We start from the raw sequence: 15,339 nt of genomic DNA, 5'->3' as shown, positions 1-15,339 counted from the left end.
ATATATAGCAATTAAACTGTTTTGAAACAAAATATTGAATAACTACAAATGTAACAACTCACAAGTTTCTTATATCTTTAGGTTTGATTTTGTTGGTCTAAGGCTACTATGACTTCATTTTTACCTGTAGTTCAAGTGGTATCGTCTACTTTCACTTTCCCTGGGACAAGAACAAGCCACTAGGAAAAGGGGGCAAATGAATTATTACTATACTTTAAATATACCCTATTTTTCACTTTGAACAAGATAATTTAGTACAAACCAGCAGTTACAAATTTAAAGAAAAAAGTCATTTAGTTCTGTAAACTGTACTGTGCATTTGCTGGGTGAAATTATTTTACAAAGTCAAAAAGTACCGCCCCCTCCGATAGTCGTATAAGCCCAGGAAAGATGGCGGTAAAGTGTTCATAAAATCGGTGTCGTTTGAAGAAAAGTCTTGTTTTCATCTTTATCTAAGTGTTGCTTGACTGTCTATACCTCACCATGCCGCCAAAGTATCCTCGGGGAATCTTCGGAGTACAAAAGGACCCAAAAAACATGGTCCTGTTTTCCTTCACAGGGGAGTCCTGGCCTTCTGATGATGACGGTAGTAGTGATGACTCTGACTACCTCCCTCCTGGAGAGACAACAACACAAGATGGAGCAGGGAAAAGTGGCGGGAAGCAGAGTACACGCGGGAAAAAGCGCAGTGCAAAAGCAGCAATCGACGCAGACAGTGATGACGAAGACTATGTGCCGCCTGGTATATCCGAGAAAGGTAAAAATGGTGCAAAACGAGTTAAAGGGGCCAGAGGAGGGGGTAAGAAGGCAAAACAAGAGTCTCAGGCAGCAAAGCCCAGGACAAGGCCTCAAAGAAATGTGAAACGTATCCCAATATTTGCAGACTCAGATTCAGAGAATAGTAGTGAGTCATCATCATCAGGCAGTTCAGACGAGCTAAGTGATCTTGCAGATGACAAAGAAAAAGCTGTCCCGGAAAGACAAACTAAAGAAGATGTAAAGATTAAGAACAAAAGAATCAGCAGGTCCAGAAGTGCAGGCTCACAGATCTTGAACATTGTTGAAAGTGAACACGACTATATTTCATCACCAGAAAAGGAAGAAAAGTCTCAAGAAGTAGAATATAGTTCAGAAGTTGAGGAGGAGGAAAAAGCAGGTCTTAAACATGATCATGACTATACAGAGTTAAGTGTGGCGGGCCCCAGTACTGATGACCAAGACACCGCCTCAGAACAAGCAAGTGAAAATGAAACTGTGCATAGTGGTCAAGGCAAAGCTATCAGGCAAAAGAAAAGAAGTAATTTAAAGAAAGAGAAGTCTATACTAAAATCAACACATCAAAAGAATGATACATCGTCCAGTGTATCTAACAAGAAGAACAAGAAGAAGAGTGTGAAGAAACATGTAAGTTTTAAAGACATTCCTGAAGACAAGAGTCCAGTCAAGAGGAAGAGAGTGAAGAGTCAGAAGGATTCTGGGAGTTCTGAAGAAGGTCAGCAGTGGGGTCAACAGTTACCAGTGGAGGTCATTGTGAACATACTGCAGTTTGCAGTGGCAGACCAGGGGGCAGTGCCTTTACTCTGTAGGTATGTACATTGTACATGTACTTGGCCTTGAAATGCTCGCAATTTAACCAAGTGTAAATGATAAATGTTAAAGCCTGGCAACAACTGACTCAAAGTCCCCAAGAAAACTTTTCAGCCGCCATATCTCCTTACAAAGTATTAACGGATTCTAGCGTTAATACTATAGATAGACAATCAAATTAAAGATTGGGAAATAAGCAGATATATCTCTGATACTCTTTAATCTCACAGTTCTCACTAGGAGTAAGTCTTTTATTTTATGAGACATTGTTGTAATGTGTAGGGAGATAAATCAATCATTTTGTTTCATCAATACTCAGATATACTGGTTGTAATATGTTTTTCTTTCTCTAGGGTGGCCAAAGTTTGCCATTTCTGGAATGAGGCGACCAAACACCCCTCCCTGTGGCGCCATGTGGACCTGTCCACGGGACACATCAAGCCCAACGCCAGGTCAGACAAGACCCTGCAGTGGCTGGCCAAGAACAGGTTCTCACAACTCCGCAGTCTCAACCTCAGCCACTGGGTCTTCCTCACCAAACAAGGCATTCAGGTACATGTTAGGGACAGGTCTGGGCTCAGGGTTGTGGTGTAACAAAGCTTCAAATGGTCCCAAGATGTAGACATAAGATTTTCTCTTATGACTGTCTGTAGACAGAAGAATTGAAAATTTCATAAAGTTAGTACTTGTTGTAATTAAGGGTTCAACAAAATTGACAACACAGACAATAGCCATACATTACAATCAAATCTGAAAAAAATGAAATAAACAAATGAGCCATTACATCATCATCATTTTATCCATATCTGTGAAAGATTCATTCAATTCCTTAATGCCATTGATAAGGGACATACATGTACCATATTAAAGTTTACAGTAAACCTTACTAGAATTGTTGAATCCCCTACAGACAATGTAGCTGTAACCTTAGTTTGTGCAAGGAACACAACTCAGCTCATAAGAACTGTGCACTTTTCGCCCTACTGTGTGTTGTTCTAGCACCTTGCCTCCAGTTGTCCCAGTCTGCAGCACATTAAGCTGTTCAGATGTGGTAATCTAACTGCTGAAGGGATCACAATGCTTGCTGATAGGTGCCGAAATCTTGCCAACTTAGACCTTTCTGGGGTTAAAGTAAGTACAATGTTGCTGGTAACTGTTAGGAACAGACCAGAAAGGATCATGCGGGGAGGGGGCTTGTTCCTTTCTGGCATCAGGTAGATTTATGGACAATGGCCAATCACATACATCATGTACATGTACATGTAGGTACAGCCAAACAACCAACCAAAGGACACTGGTACTTCTCCAGCATTTCTTCTACCAAGATCTGGTCCTGTCTGCAAGTCTCTAAAGAACAGAACTACATGTATGTTAATTATGACTGTGTAAACTTGTTTTCTGTAGGCTGTAGCTGAGAGGTGCCCCCAGTTGGAGTCAGTTGACCTGACCAAGTGTATTAAGATTGGTCAAGAGGGGGTGACAGCCCTGGCAGACAGGTGTAGCAAGCTCTGTAAAATTCAACTTTCCACGGCACAAGTGAGTATGGGACAATCCCAACACACATGTTCATGTATAAAACAGGTATATTTATGATCTTCATGAATCATGATTCATGTACAGTATACATGCATATTCCGCAATTTTTATTAAAGACCATGCTTGTACTATAAAATCACCCAATAAATTCGGCTAACGTAAACTACCAGAGTCAGTCTGCTACTGACTGCCGTGGTGTTCACATGGGTGGTGGCCTGGCTAAGACAGTCACCACCACCCAAGATACTCTAAAAAAACTTTTGAAATTTAGAGATAACAGGTAAGGAATTGATGTATGATTATACATGAAGAAGTTATCTTTATGTAACCCAGAATATAAATGACAACACTGGCTAAAATACCATGCTCTGTTTGGTAGTATAGGTAAAGACATTGGCCATTGGCTGGCAGTTCATGTGCAGTTCTGCCTTACAAGTTCAACTGAGCTCCAGTCTATATAACTGGCTTTTAGAATACCATGTAGGTACCACAGCTGCAAGTCATACTTGTACTTGTAGACACACAACTATCAGACATTTGAATTCAACTGTGAGGAGGGCATTTCCAAGTTGCAATTATGCAGTTAGACACTTTGAAACAACTTTGACAGGCTGATTTGAGAGTTTTTATTTGAACACAAGGTTGATTTTCTAAAAACTGAAAGTTGTTTTGACTATGTAACTTTGTTTAAGTCATTCTTTGTCATTCTGTATGGTTTCATAATGTTACTTTGAAAACCAGTAGAAAAAAATATTTGAATCTTGTTCACCAGTAGGGGTGGGTACCGGTACCGTGTACCGGTACAAAACCGGTATTTCTTATTGGACCGGTCCAAAAAAAACGGTCCGTAAAAAATCAGTGGACCGGCCTATGGACCGATTAGAAAATTCATAGTACCAGGCTACCAGCAGGCGGCCACATAACTGGTCTAAGAAAATACAAAACAGCAGATTTAAGTGTCGTTTTCGAAAACTTTAGCTGTGAATCATATCTAGAAACACTTAAAGGATGAGTAAAGAGATGGCGAGGAGAGTATAGTTATAATTTTGAGACAAAGTGCAAACCTAAGAAATTATATCGTTCCAGACATGACGCTTTGATACTTTTGCGTGTGTCTCGCTCTCCAAAATATGATGTACTGCGACACTACTATATTCAGGTACAGGTACAGGTCCGGACCTGGACCTGACCCTCTGGACCTGGACCTGGACCGGACCTGAATTTTATGTACCGGTACCCATCCCTATTCACCAGTATTATGCTAATCTTCTCCTGCCTTTGTTTCAAGCTGGAGTCAGTCTGGGATTTTTATGTGTTTATGTAGTTATGGGGGCCAATCCACCTTTCAAACTACAGCAAGGCCCACAGTGGGAAGCACTTCCTGAATTAGTTTATCAGGGTGCAAAATACTTTTTTGAGCCAGGTTGCCCATGTTGCAACCTAGGGCAAAGGCTAGGTTGCACATCCTTCAAGGATTTCTTCAAATCAAGCTCGTATGTAGCGTATAATACTACTAATATTTCAAAATATAAATTAGATAGTATTGTGTTCCCATTGACCTAACAACATCTTGTTTAGCCGAGGGCAGTGTGTTTTCCTCTTTTTCAGCTCAAATTCCACAATCTATGAAGGGTTTTGGATGGTTTAAAAGGAAAAAGTGTTGATTTCTTTATTTCAATTGAAGAATTACCGAATTTTAAGAGTGACACTGTGTTTTTGTGAGCTTCCAGGGCTCCGATTGAGATCTTTGGCTCAAAATATAAGGTTGCACACTGCGCTTATGACCTGGGTTTGGAATCAACTTGCACCAACCGAAATCTTGTTGCACTGTGCAACGTACAACCAGGTATTTCGCACCCTGGTTTATGGTTCTGGCCCCTGGGCACAGAAAAAGGATTTTTAAGTTAGAATAATTGTACAAACAGAAAATAAGCAGCAAAGTACATGCACTTGTTATAGCTCCAGCCCCCATGGGTGCTTTCTGGTCTGTTCCCAAATTGAATTTTTGTGATTTGCAGACATGAATTTCATTTTTAGTTTGCTTGCACATGTAGTACAGTAAGTTCCATTCTTCATTTGCATGTCTTGTTTTCTTGCTATTTTCTGCCTTGTGACTTAACACTCTTATGTATTCATCTTCAAATACATGTATCTTGTATGATTTGACATTCATTAAGATATAGACTGTTCATATATTTTGTACAATTGTAATATAAATCTTGAAATACATTTTTCACAACTTTTCTTCACTGACCTTTGACTCAATGATTCAAACCTTGACCTACATTTGTACATGTACATGTGAATGTTTCTTCTGTAGTCTCACATGGTGAGTCCAACCTGTGTGAAGCATGTTCTAGAGAAGACGGGCCCAAGACTGAAGGAGCTCAACCTCTCCAGTAACAAACTGGTGGGAGCTCCCGGCATCTTCAAGTGCATCGCTGTAAGTAGTGCTATACTATAGCCTCAAGGTTTAGAAAAATGGGATGTTAAGATTATAATTATTTTGAAATATTGGTTTCATGGCAAATGATTGTCAGGTTCACATGAAAGCACACTAGTCATCCATGACAGGTGAAAATGTGCTTAGAATTTGTGTCAATACACTATTGGTTTAAATTTCTAGCTTCATACAATCACCATTTTTGTTGTTCTTGACATTGTGTAAGATTGTTGTTACAGGTATAATGTTATTTAACTAGGAACACTCCTAGCTATTTTGTGCAAGTAACTTTTTGTTATTACAGTTGTTGTTACAAAAAATGGAGGTATGATGTCTCCAAACTCTTGTTGTTATTGTTGTTGTTCTGCAAAATTGTTGTTATTTACCAGAGATGTCCCCAGCTGGAAGTGGTAGACATGAGTAACTGTTGTTGTTGTTATTTTATGTTGTTGTTTACCAGAGATGTCCCCAGCTGGAAGTGGTAGACATGAGTAACTGTTGTTGTTGTTATTTTATGTTGTTGTTTACCAGAGATGTCCCCAGCTGGAAGTTTTGGACATGAGTAACTGTTGTAATGGTTATTGTTGTTGTTGTGTGAGATTGTTGTTATATTGCTATTTACCAGAGATGTCCCCAGCTGGAAGTGTTGGACATGAGTAACTGCCTTTTCTCGTCGACACCGCTGCTGCCCATCGAGGCCCTGCAGACAGGCTGTCCCCTGCTCAGGGTCCTCAGACTGGCAGGGTCAGTCATGGCTGCTGGCAACGCTACAGCTGCTGTCCAGGTAGGGTGGACAATTAGAGTCTTACATAGCGTGCGTAGTCCAGTGATTAGTGGCCCTGTCTCTGGAACTAGAAGCGGTGAATTCGATTCCGGCTGTGTCGCTCACCCAACATGCACCCTGGAAAGGGCTGCAGTCCTTAGGACGGGACCGTTGGGACGTTAAGCCGTGGTCCACTGTTCATTGTGCTTGTCAAAAAAAGCTAGGGGAATTTCCCTGGTACAATTAACATGTAAAAACTGTACATAGTGTCTGTCTTCTCTGTCACAACCAGTGGAAGAATAGCTCTTCAGTGAGCTACAGCTGGATCAGCTGGATCGAGATCACTTTTTGAACTTTTTCGAAAAAAATGTGTAGTCTTAATGTGTAACTGTTAGCAAGACAAGTCCATGTCCGCTAGATATCCAATTACGAAATGAGGTTAAACTTTCTTTATGCTACCTGTTAGAAAGTGCATCAGACAGTTGTAAAAAGACTTCGCTTCTTTGTAAATACTAATAATTTGAGTAACTATGGATCTTACAGCTTAAATGTTGTACGGTACTTGTACCGATTCAGGATGGTTCCCCTGGCTTCCCCGAGCTCCGTGAAGTCAGCCTGGCCAGTAACACACTACTGACATCAACCTCCGTCAGCGACAACTTCATCTGTAGGTAAGGGATCTTTTCCAAACAGGAGCTGGTTGTTTGAATACAGTTGGAGAAACACTGTGTGCATAAAGGAAACGCTTTTCAATCAATGTCTTATGACAAACCTTGACCTGTACGGTCACCCGTTACATCAACCCTTGCCTTACAACAATTCTCAGGTTGTTGAAGACCTCATACAAGCTGAAGCTGCTTGACCTCAGGGGGTGTTCAAATGTCAACACAGCAGGACTCCAGAGTCTGCCTGTCACCTGTCTGGAACAGTTCTTCATCTCCAACACCAACAACATTTGCTACAGCTATGAAGGGATAGAGACCATCATCCAAAAGGTTGGAACTGCTTTGCTCTCTTGTTAGATCATAATGCTCAGTTTCTAGCAGGGCTGTCTGCAGGACCCGTACTTCCGAAATTTGCTTGTTGGGACGGGAAAAAAATTCAACCCTTTCCATCCAAGAAATATCAATTTCATGACCTGAAGCTGATGAAAATGTATTTTTGTAAGCCTAGAATGACAGATTCAACATTGAAAATCATTAATATGAGCTCCCAAACACTGAGTAGAATGGAAAAAATTTAAAGCTGGAGACAGCCCTGGTTTCTAGCTAAAAATACAGAAAAGTGAAGTTAGATTTTGTTTTCATAGCCATATTCCAAGTTTTCAAGGGCACCATGGTTCTGGTGGAGCCCCAACATTTCATGATTTAAAAAAAATCAATGCCTGTCATGCTTCCAAGTTCTTCAGTAAAAAATGGCCCACTCATTTCTGACATGCAACTTTACAAAAATGTGGTTCCAGTAGTTTTCTATTGAAAAGATAGTTTAAATCTTGACCATGCTACCATCTACCAAAGCAGATGAGCTTTTATTCTAATCTACTTGTCACTTCCACAGTGCCAGCACAGCCTGGTGGAGGTTGACCTGTCCTGGAATGTTTACGTAGACACAAACTTGGACAGAACTCTGAAGAAACTGTCCTCCTCCAGAAACAGCTCCCAGCTGAAGGTGTTGAACCTGAGTGGGACATGTGTGACTGCAGACATGGTCAGGTCAGAAGTTTCACTTATTTACAATTCAGACACATGTTCTCGGGTCTGCTTTCTTTGTGCAAGTTTTTTCGTGCTATCTTTATTTTCTATAGGTTCAGTTAGCCCAGGTTGCACAAGTTTTAAGTACATGTATGCTAAAATGATATTTCTAAGGCCTGGTCTATGAGATCTGGCCACTGCACATCAGTACATATCCATAATCTTCTTGATAATTGTGGTGGTGCTATGCCTGGATTCAAACTTTTTGGTCTAGAAGTAAGATTTATATAGACCATGGTTGCTACATGTTAGAGGTTCATTACTACATGAAAGATTCTTCTAACACAAAAGTAGGTCCACTTCCAATTAACTATGGATTTGTTTGCAAAAAGACACATACACAGAAGAGACATGGATCTTTTTTTTTTATAAAGTAAATGGAGAAGGCTTGATGAAAATGTTATCCTCCTGTAGGTCTGTTCTGGAGGGCTGTCCCCATCTGACCTCCCTGAACCTGACCTCATGTCGAGCCCTACCCCGCGGGATGAAGCAGCTGTTTGGTGAAGAGGCCATCGCTGAGCTCAGGACAAATGCTGCAGATATGTTAGCTTCTACCTCTGACCTCTGATGTAACCTTTCACATAAAGGCTTTGTGTCTGTTTTGTAACTAAGGCACTGAATAATTTCTGGTAAAAAAGAAGGTTTTTACGTTAAACTGCCTTTAGGGGCGTAACACGGCAGTTTTGTACAGGAATTACCAGCTGCGTAAGACCGAGCTGTAAGTTTTCACCTACTCACACTGCCACTGGGAGGGACCCTTACTCTTTATGATAAGTGTGGTGGGTTCTTTAAGGTGTGGCTCTTCTCAAACACTGGACCTTCTGTGGACACCCAAAGAGTTTGTAGAGTCAGAATACCATTATGTAAATACCATGTATCTAATGTAAATAGAGTCAGGATACCTTCATGTAAATACCATGTATCTCATGTACCAGGTATGGTACCTCAAGCATCAGATGTTCAATAGTCTACACGTCCAGGTTCTACATCATGGGTTTTCTAGCTATAGTCTCAAAGGCTCATTGATTTCGGCTTCATCTGTAAATTTTGAAAAGGTTGTAATGAATTGATGCTAAAATGTATTGACAACAGTTTTTACCATATGTACATGTTTTTCTGTCAAAGTATCATGACGCAATCAATGTCTACAAACAAGTCTCAAGGTGATGAAGAAATAATTGGTTTTAATATGCATTGAACTCTTTGTATATAATATATAATAGTGGTGGTAATATAAAAACTTGATAGTGATGTGTAATGTTATATGCACATGTAACGTTAACTCTAGCTGAAAGTTGGAACTAAGGAGTTGGATTTATTATAAAGATGCAAACTCCTACAGAGGCTATTTGGTGCCTTTTTTCACATAATGATAAGAAAGGGTAGTTCAGCCTGACCCCCTTACACATATCAGTTTCTCCCTGGACAACTTGCGAGTGAGTTATATAGGTAACTATCCACACTGCGCACTTATTGGATCATCCTTCATGTGTGATTAAGTTATGGGGAAATGCCGAAGTCGCGTGGCGGAGCCGGACCCTTGTAAACTGTTAATGTATGTGAACCGGGGTGGGTGGGTGGGGGGAAACTGGTGACTTTCCCTAGGAAAGAACCCTTCTGTTTCCCACCGAAAACCTCTAGAACTATCGTTTACTGGGTCGACCTCACCACGCTCCTCGGCTGTGCGGATGAATCCAAACAAGAGGCAGATGGGTGATCTTCCGCTGTACTTATTTGGTAGTGGGAATCATGTGATTCAGGATTAACCAATCAGTGCGCAGTGAAGATAGGTAACTATCCACACTGCGCACTTATTGGATCATCCTTCATGTGTGATTAAGTTATGGGGAAATGCCGAAGTCGCTTTGCCTCCTCACGTTCCCATGCTATCTTGTTACTTTAATTCTCATTAGATATTTCTCATATCTTACCCCCATCCTTATCATCTTTTTACCCCAACCTTATAGCCTTCCATATTTCAACTACCCTTTCTTATCCCTTACCCTTTCTAATAACCACAGCAGACGCTCATTCATGCTTCACCGTTTTTAATTACACCAACCTTCAACCATCGGAATTATTGTTATACGTCAAAAACATTTCATCTGAAATATCGACACTTGTTTTCTTATTTAAACTCCCGTCTTTCTTTTTACCCCTACCTTTTGACCCTTTCTGATATGTTCTCCTCCCTAAATATTTATTTCATACTATTGGGGTACCGCACTGAGAGTCTCTTAAACGCCTTTAACACCAACAACTCGCTATTTCCCCTTTAATTGCCTTACCCCTTCCTCAGACATCAAATGTGTTGCTAGACCTCCTGTTTTCCTTATTCTTAATACTTTTGTAAACCCGTCTTTGCCATTACCCCACACAACATTACTCCTTCTGGGCGAGTCCCGTATGGGCGGATGAGGCTCCTATTCATCCCAAAGCAAACACGTTGTATATACCATCGTAGCGTTTCCACCCAACCATAATTTACGCACCAGAGTTGAATGCCAGCAAACACCAAGCATGAACGGACAGAAGTCAGCACATGCGCACCGTTATACAAAAACCGAAATTGCGACATATACCGGTGTATCTTTGAGGATACATTTGAGGGTTCTTCGGTGAAGTAGGCCAGGCAGTGAGTTCCAATTGTTAACAACTCTGATTCCAAAGGACTTCCTACGTACTGACGTTTTCGCCAGAGGCACGTTCAACCTTTATAACAGTGCCCTCTTGTGTTGCCCTTATTCCCCGACAGTGGAAGAAACGCCCATAATCTATTCTTTCTTTCCTGGTTGCAATCTTATAAACCTGAATCATATCCCCTTTATCTCTTCTAAACTCTAAACTAAGCCATGTCGTAAACTGTGAATACTAAGTTGTGTTTCTGCGGATCGCTTGGCTCTGAATCTATGTTGGCAGTCCGTCAAATTGCTGTAACGTTCTCAGTGCTTCATGACATGGCTATGAATAATGTGTTCGAGTTCTTTGCAGGAAATGCCTCGGAGGGGTACAGGGATGTCCGAAAAATGGCATGTCTGTGGAGTCTGCCTCTGTAAATACACTTTAAAACTGTGAACTGAGTGCCTCTGCTTTTGTCTCGCTATCACTAATCAAGGAAAACCCAGTCTTTAGAGGGGCTACCCCGACAAGTTCTCTCCCTAGGACTTTATGTACGACCAGAATGTTATGGGTTTGTCAGTTATAGCTTCCCCCAGTATCTCTGCCACATATTTTAAATGTGCTGCTCTCATGCTTTTCTGTACCCCCCTTTTGTATTAATTTTCCATCATGTCTTCCCTCTAGCCCTGTTCTCTTAGCTTTATTGTAGAGACGTTGCAATTGCTTCTTACGACAATGCCTTCTTGAGTTTCTGTTGAACCAAGGCAGGTTGTATCTGCTTGATGTTGTTTTACTCGGGATATACCTGTTCATCGTGTGCTTGATTTTGTCTTTAAGATCGCCCTACTTCTGTGCCACGGATATGTCCTTAGTTCGTTTAGTAAAATAGTCCATACGGTCACTCTTGATGGCCGGTTCATCAACTTTCGTTCGATTGTACACCTTTCTCTTGGGTTTTGTATTCTGTTTGGGTGCCAGGTTAACGTCCATCAATACCATGTCGTGGTCACTTATTCTCAGAACTACTGTGGTCTTTCCAATTATGCTTGGGTTATTAACTAAGACCAGGTCCAGGAGATTGCCATTCCTAGTTGGCCCCTGGACTTTTTGGAATAACCCATGGTTATCCACTAGGTGCGGTAGCTTCTCCTTCTGAGCATGCCCTGAATGGCTGCCCTGAGCGTTATCTGTTGTGCTAGCATCCCAATTCATACCAGGTGTGTTAAAGTCTCCAAGGATGATCACATTGTCCGAGTTAACCTTAGATCCCATTTTACCACTCGACTTGTCAAGTTCCTCCAGGCTATTGTCCTGGTCTGATGGAGGTCTATAGTATGTACCAATTATTAGCAGTCCTGCAAGTTGAGTTTGTGTCCAAAGGATCTCACCGCCTGTCTAGATCAGGCCTGTGGGTGACAATCATATCATCCCTGTTAGTCTGTCTTCGCGGAGTGCTAAGCAGTTGTCAGGGGAAATGTCACTACTCGCTATATCTTGATTGAGCCATGACTCTGTACCTGCTATTATATCTGGTTTGTACATGTCAATTACAGTCGCCAGTTCAGCATTTTTGTTTCGAACCCTCTGACCGTTTGCCGGCAGGAGTCTACCATTGGTCTTTTTGCGACCATGACCCCTCATATTAGGGTTGCCCTGCTTAAATCTAAGTGGATTGGATGTAGCCATAGGGGTTCGTCTGTCAAGCTTGCACTAGAACTTAGTGTATCAAACGAATTTACTGAATGAAAAACATCGTGAGTAATGTCACCTAGCTGATGCAAAATTGGGTATGCCACAGTCACAGCATCTCCACGAGTATGATTTGTGGGTTTCTAATGTAGTGTACACCTGAGAACATAACTCAACGCAGTCTTTAATAATACTGCAGTCGTCACAACAAGTAGCAGCATGAGTATTTTGTACAGCTTTGTTGCCGGGAAAATTTGGCGGTCTTGGCCCTGGGTTGATTTCAACATCCCCGCTTAAAAGCGAGACCATAATCAGTGACAACTTTATACTATCATTAGGCATCATTACTTTCTTGTGGCTGGAACGAGTTGCACCCCACTGTGCTTCAACATACACGCAAACGTGGCCCAATCAGAGGTGCATTCAGCTCTGAAAGTACATGTGACGTGTACTTCCTTTATTCCTGTTTACGTTTTGACTGTGATCCTGGCTCAGCCTTGCCCTTCATTTGATAAAACGCCAGGAGTATGCATGTATAGTGGAGTTCCATTTTGTTATTGCAGCGGGACCCACCGCTTATGTTATTCCCGCGGTACCTATTCACCGCTCCTTTCCAGTGGGACCTGTCCACCGCTCCTTCCTTTCCAGCGGGACCAAATATCAACCTCTCCTTACTTTCCAACGGGCCCAATATCAACCGCTCCTTACTTTCCAGCGGGACCAACTATCAACCGCTCCTTCTTTTTCAGCGGGACCGAATATCAACCGCTCATTCCTTTCCAGCGGGACCGAATATCAACCGCTCCTTCCTATCCAGCAGGACCGAATATCAACCGCTCCTTCCTCTCGAGTGTTTCCCACAATATGAAACACCAGCCATACGCGAATGACTGACCAACGCTACTCGGTGTTCGCACACTAAAAGTGCTAGCAAACACCAAGCACGAAACGATCAGAAGTCCGCACATGCGCGCCGTTTCCCACAATATGAAACACCAGCCATACGCGAATGACTGACCACCGCTACCCGGTGCTCGCACACTTAAAGTGCTAGCAAACACCAAGCACGAAACGATCAGAAGTCCGCACATGCGCGCCGTTTCATCACAATATGAAACACCCGTCATACGCGAATGACTGACCAACGCTACCCGGTGCTCGCACACTAAAAGTGCTAGCAAACACCAAGCACGAAACGATCAGAAGTCCGCACATGCGCGCCGTTTCCCACAATATGAAACACCAGCCATACGCGAATGACTGACCACCGCTACCCGGTGCTCGCACACTTAAAGTGCTAGCAAACACCAAGCACGAAACGATCAGAAGTCCGCACATGCGCGCCGTTTCATCACAATATGAAACACCCGCCATACGCGAATGACTGACCAACGCTACCCGGTGTTCGCACACTAAGAGTGCTAGCAAACACCAAGCACGAAACGATCAGAAGTCCGCACATGCGCGCCGTTTCATCAATATGAAAACACGTCACACCATCACGGCCCCCTCAGCCAAAGCTACTCAAAGTTTGCACGATGGAAGACGTAACAAACCCCGAGCACAAATGACCGAAGTCCCGTATGTGTACGTCGTTTTCCCCTACTGAAACACCCGCCATACGCGAATGACTGACCAACGCTACCCGGTGCTCGCACACTAAAAGTGCTAGCAAACACCAAGCACGAAACGATCAGAAGTCCGCACATGCGCGCCGTTTCATCAATATGAAAACACGTCACACCATCACGGCCCCCTCAGCCAAAGCTACTCAAAGTTTGCACGATGGAAGACGTAACAAACCCTGAGCACAAATGACCGAAGTCCCGTATGTGTACGTCGTTTTCCCCTACTGAAACACCCGCCATACGCGAATGACTGACCAACGCTACCCGGTGTTCGCACACTAAGAGTGCTAGCAAACACCAAGCACGAACGATCAGAAGTTCGCACATGCGCGCCGTTTCATCAATATGAAAACACGTCACACCATCACGGCCCCCTCAGCCAACGCTACTCAAAGTTTGCACGATGGAAGACGTAACAAACCCCGAGCACAAATGACCGAAGTCCCGTATGTGTACGTCGTTTTCCCCTACTGAAACACCCGCCATACGCGAATGACTGACCACCGCTACCCGGTGCTCGCACACTTAAAGTGCTAGCAAACACCAAGCACGAAACGATCAGATCTCCGCACATGCGCGCCGTTTCCCACAATATGAAACACCAGCCATACGCGAATGACTGACCAACGCTACCCGGTGTTCGCACACTAAGAGTGCTAGCAAACACCAAGCACGAACGATCAGAAGTTCGCACATGCGCGCCGTTTCATCACAAATGAAAACACGCCATAACCAGAAACTCTCCGGTCCACGCAACTTGATATTCACACACTAACAGTGACACCAAGCGCGAACGACCGGGATTCCGTACAAGCACTGTTTTCCAAAATACAATAACACATAGTACACACAATGAAACCATGATGCAAAACATTAAAACAGTACCAAATCAACACCTGTTACCAACAATCGACATCAAAATTTAAAATGGAAAAACGCCCAACTACTCAAAGCTAAAATAAACTGAGCCACTCCTTACAGCTGGCTCACTTGCGCAATCCATACCCGGGCCTGAAGTAATCCTAGAACACCCAACTGTACATCCCCTTTCTCTCGGTAAAGACTCTCGGCAGTGGTACTCACTGCGTGCCGCATCTGCTGTTATTGCGGAGTGACTGTTGCCGCAGCTGCCCCTGGATCTCCTGGCCCATCTTTCTATTAAAGGTGAAGAGGATGCTGCCATCGTCCTGGGGAACTTCTCCTGCATCCCTTTATTAATAGGCGAGTCTGTATACAAATACAAACAAAACATTTATAAACAGCCTGACAATAACCAAAATCATCCGCAAACCGAGGAGAAAATTAAACACATCTCAAACCCGT

General features: G+C 42.7%; 1 protein-coding gene across 1 annotated transcript; it reads left to right on the top strand.

The window, feature by feature from the left end:
* The first annotated feature begins 364 nt into the window (after window positions 1-364).
* On the top strand, window positions 365-9,423 carry LOC136441195 (F-box/LRR-repeat protein 6-like). Its single transcript, XM_066437334.1, has 9 exons — window positions 365-1,586; window positions 1,941-2,139; window positions 2,992-3,123; window positions 5,444-5,566; window positions 6,192-6,350; window positions 6,906-7,000; window positions 7,156-7,324; window positions 7,887-8,041; window positions 8,495-9,423. Exons 1-9 carry the CDS (start codon window positions 484-486, stop codon window positions 8,646-8,648), a joined length of 2,289 nt encoding a protein of 762 aa, XP_066293431.1. The 5' UTR covers window positions 365-483; the 3' UTR covers window positions 8,649-9,423.
* The last annotated feature ends 5,916 nt before the right edge of the window (window positions 9,424-15,339 follow it).

This window comes from Branchiostoma lanceolatum, chromosome 9 (genome assembly GCF_035083965.1).
Source record: "Branchiostoma lanceolatum isolate klBraLanc5 chromosome 9, klBraLanc5.hap2, whole genome shotgun sequence".
Taxonomy (NCBI): Eukaryota; Metazoa; Chordata; class Leptocardii; order Amphioxiformes; family Branchiostomatidae; genus Branchiostoma; species Branchiostoma lanceolatum.
Note: the sequence above shows the minus strand (reverse complement) of the source record. Positions and strands in the feature narration are given on the sequence as shown.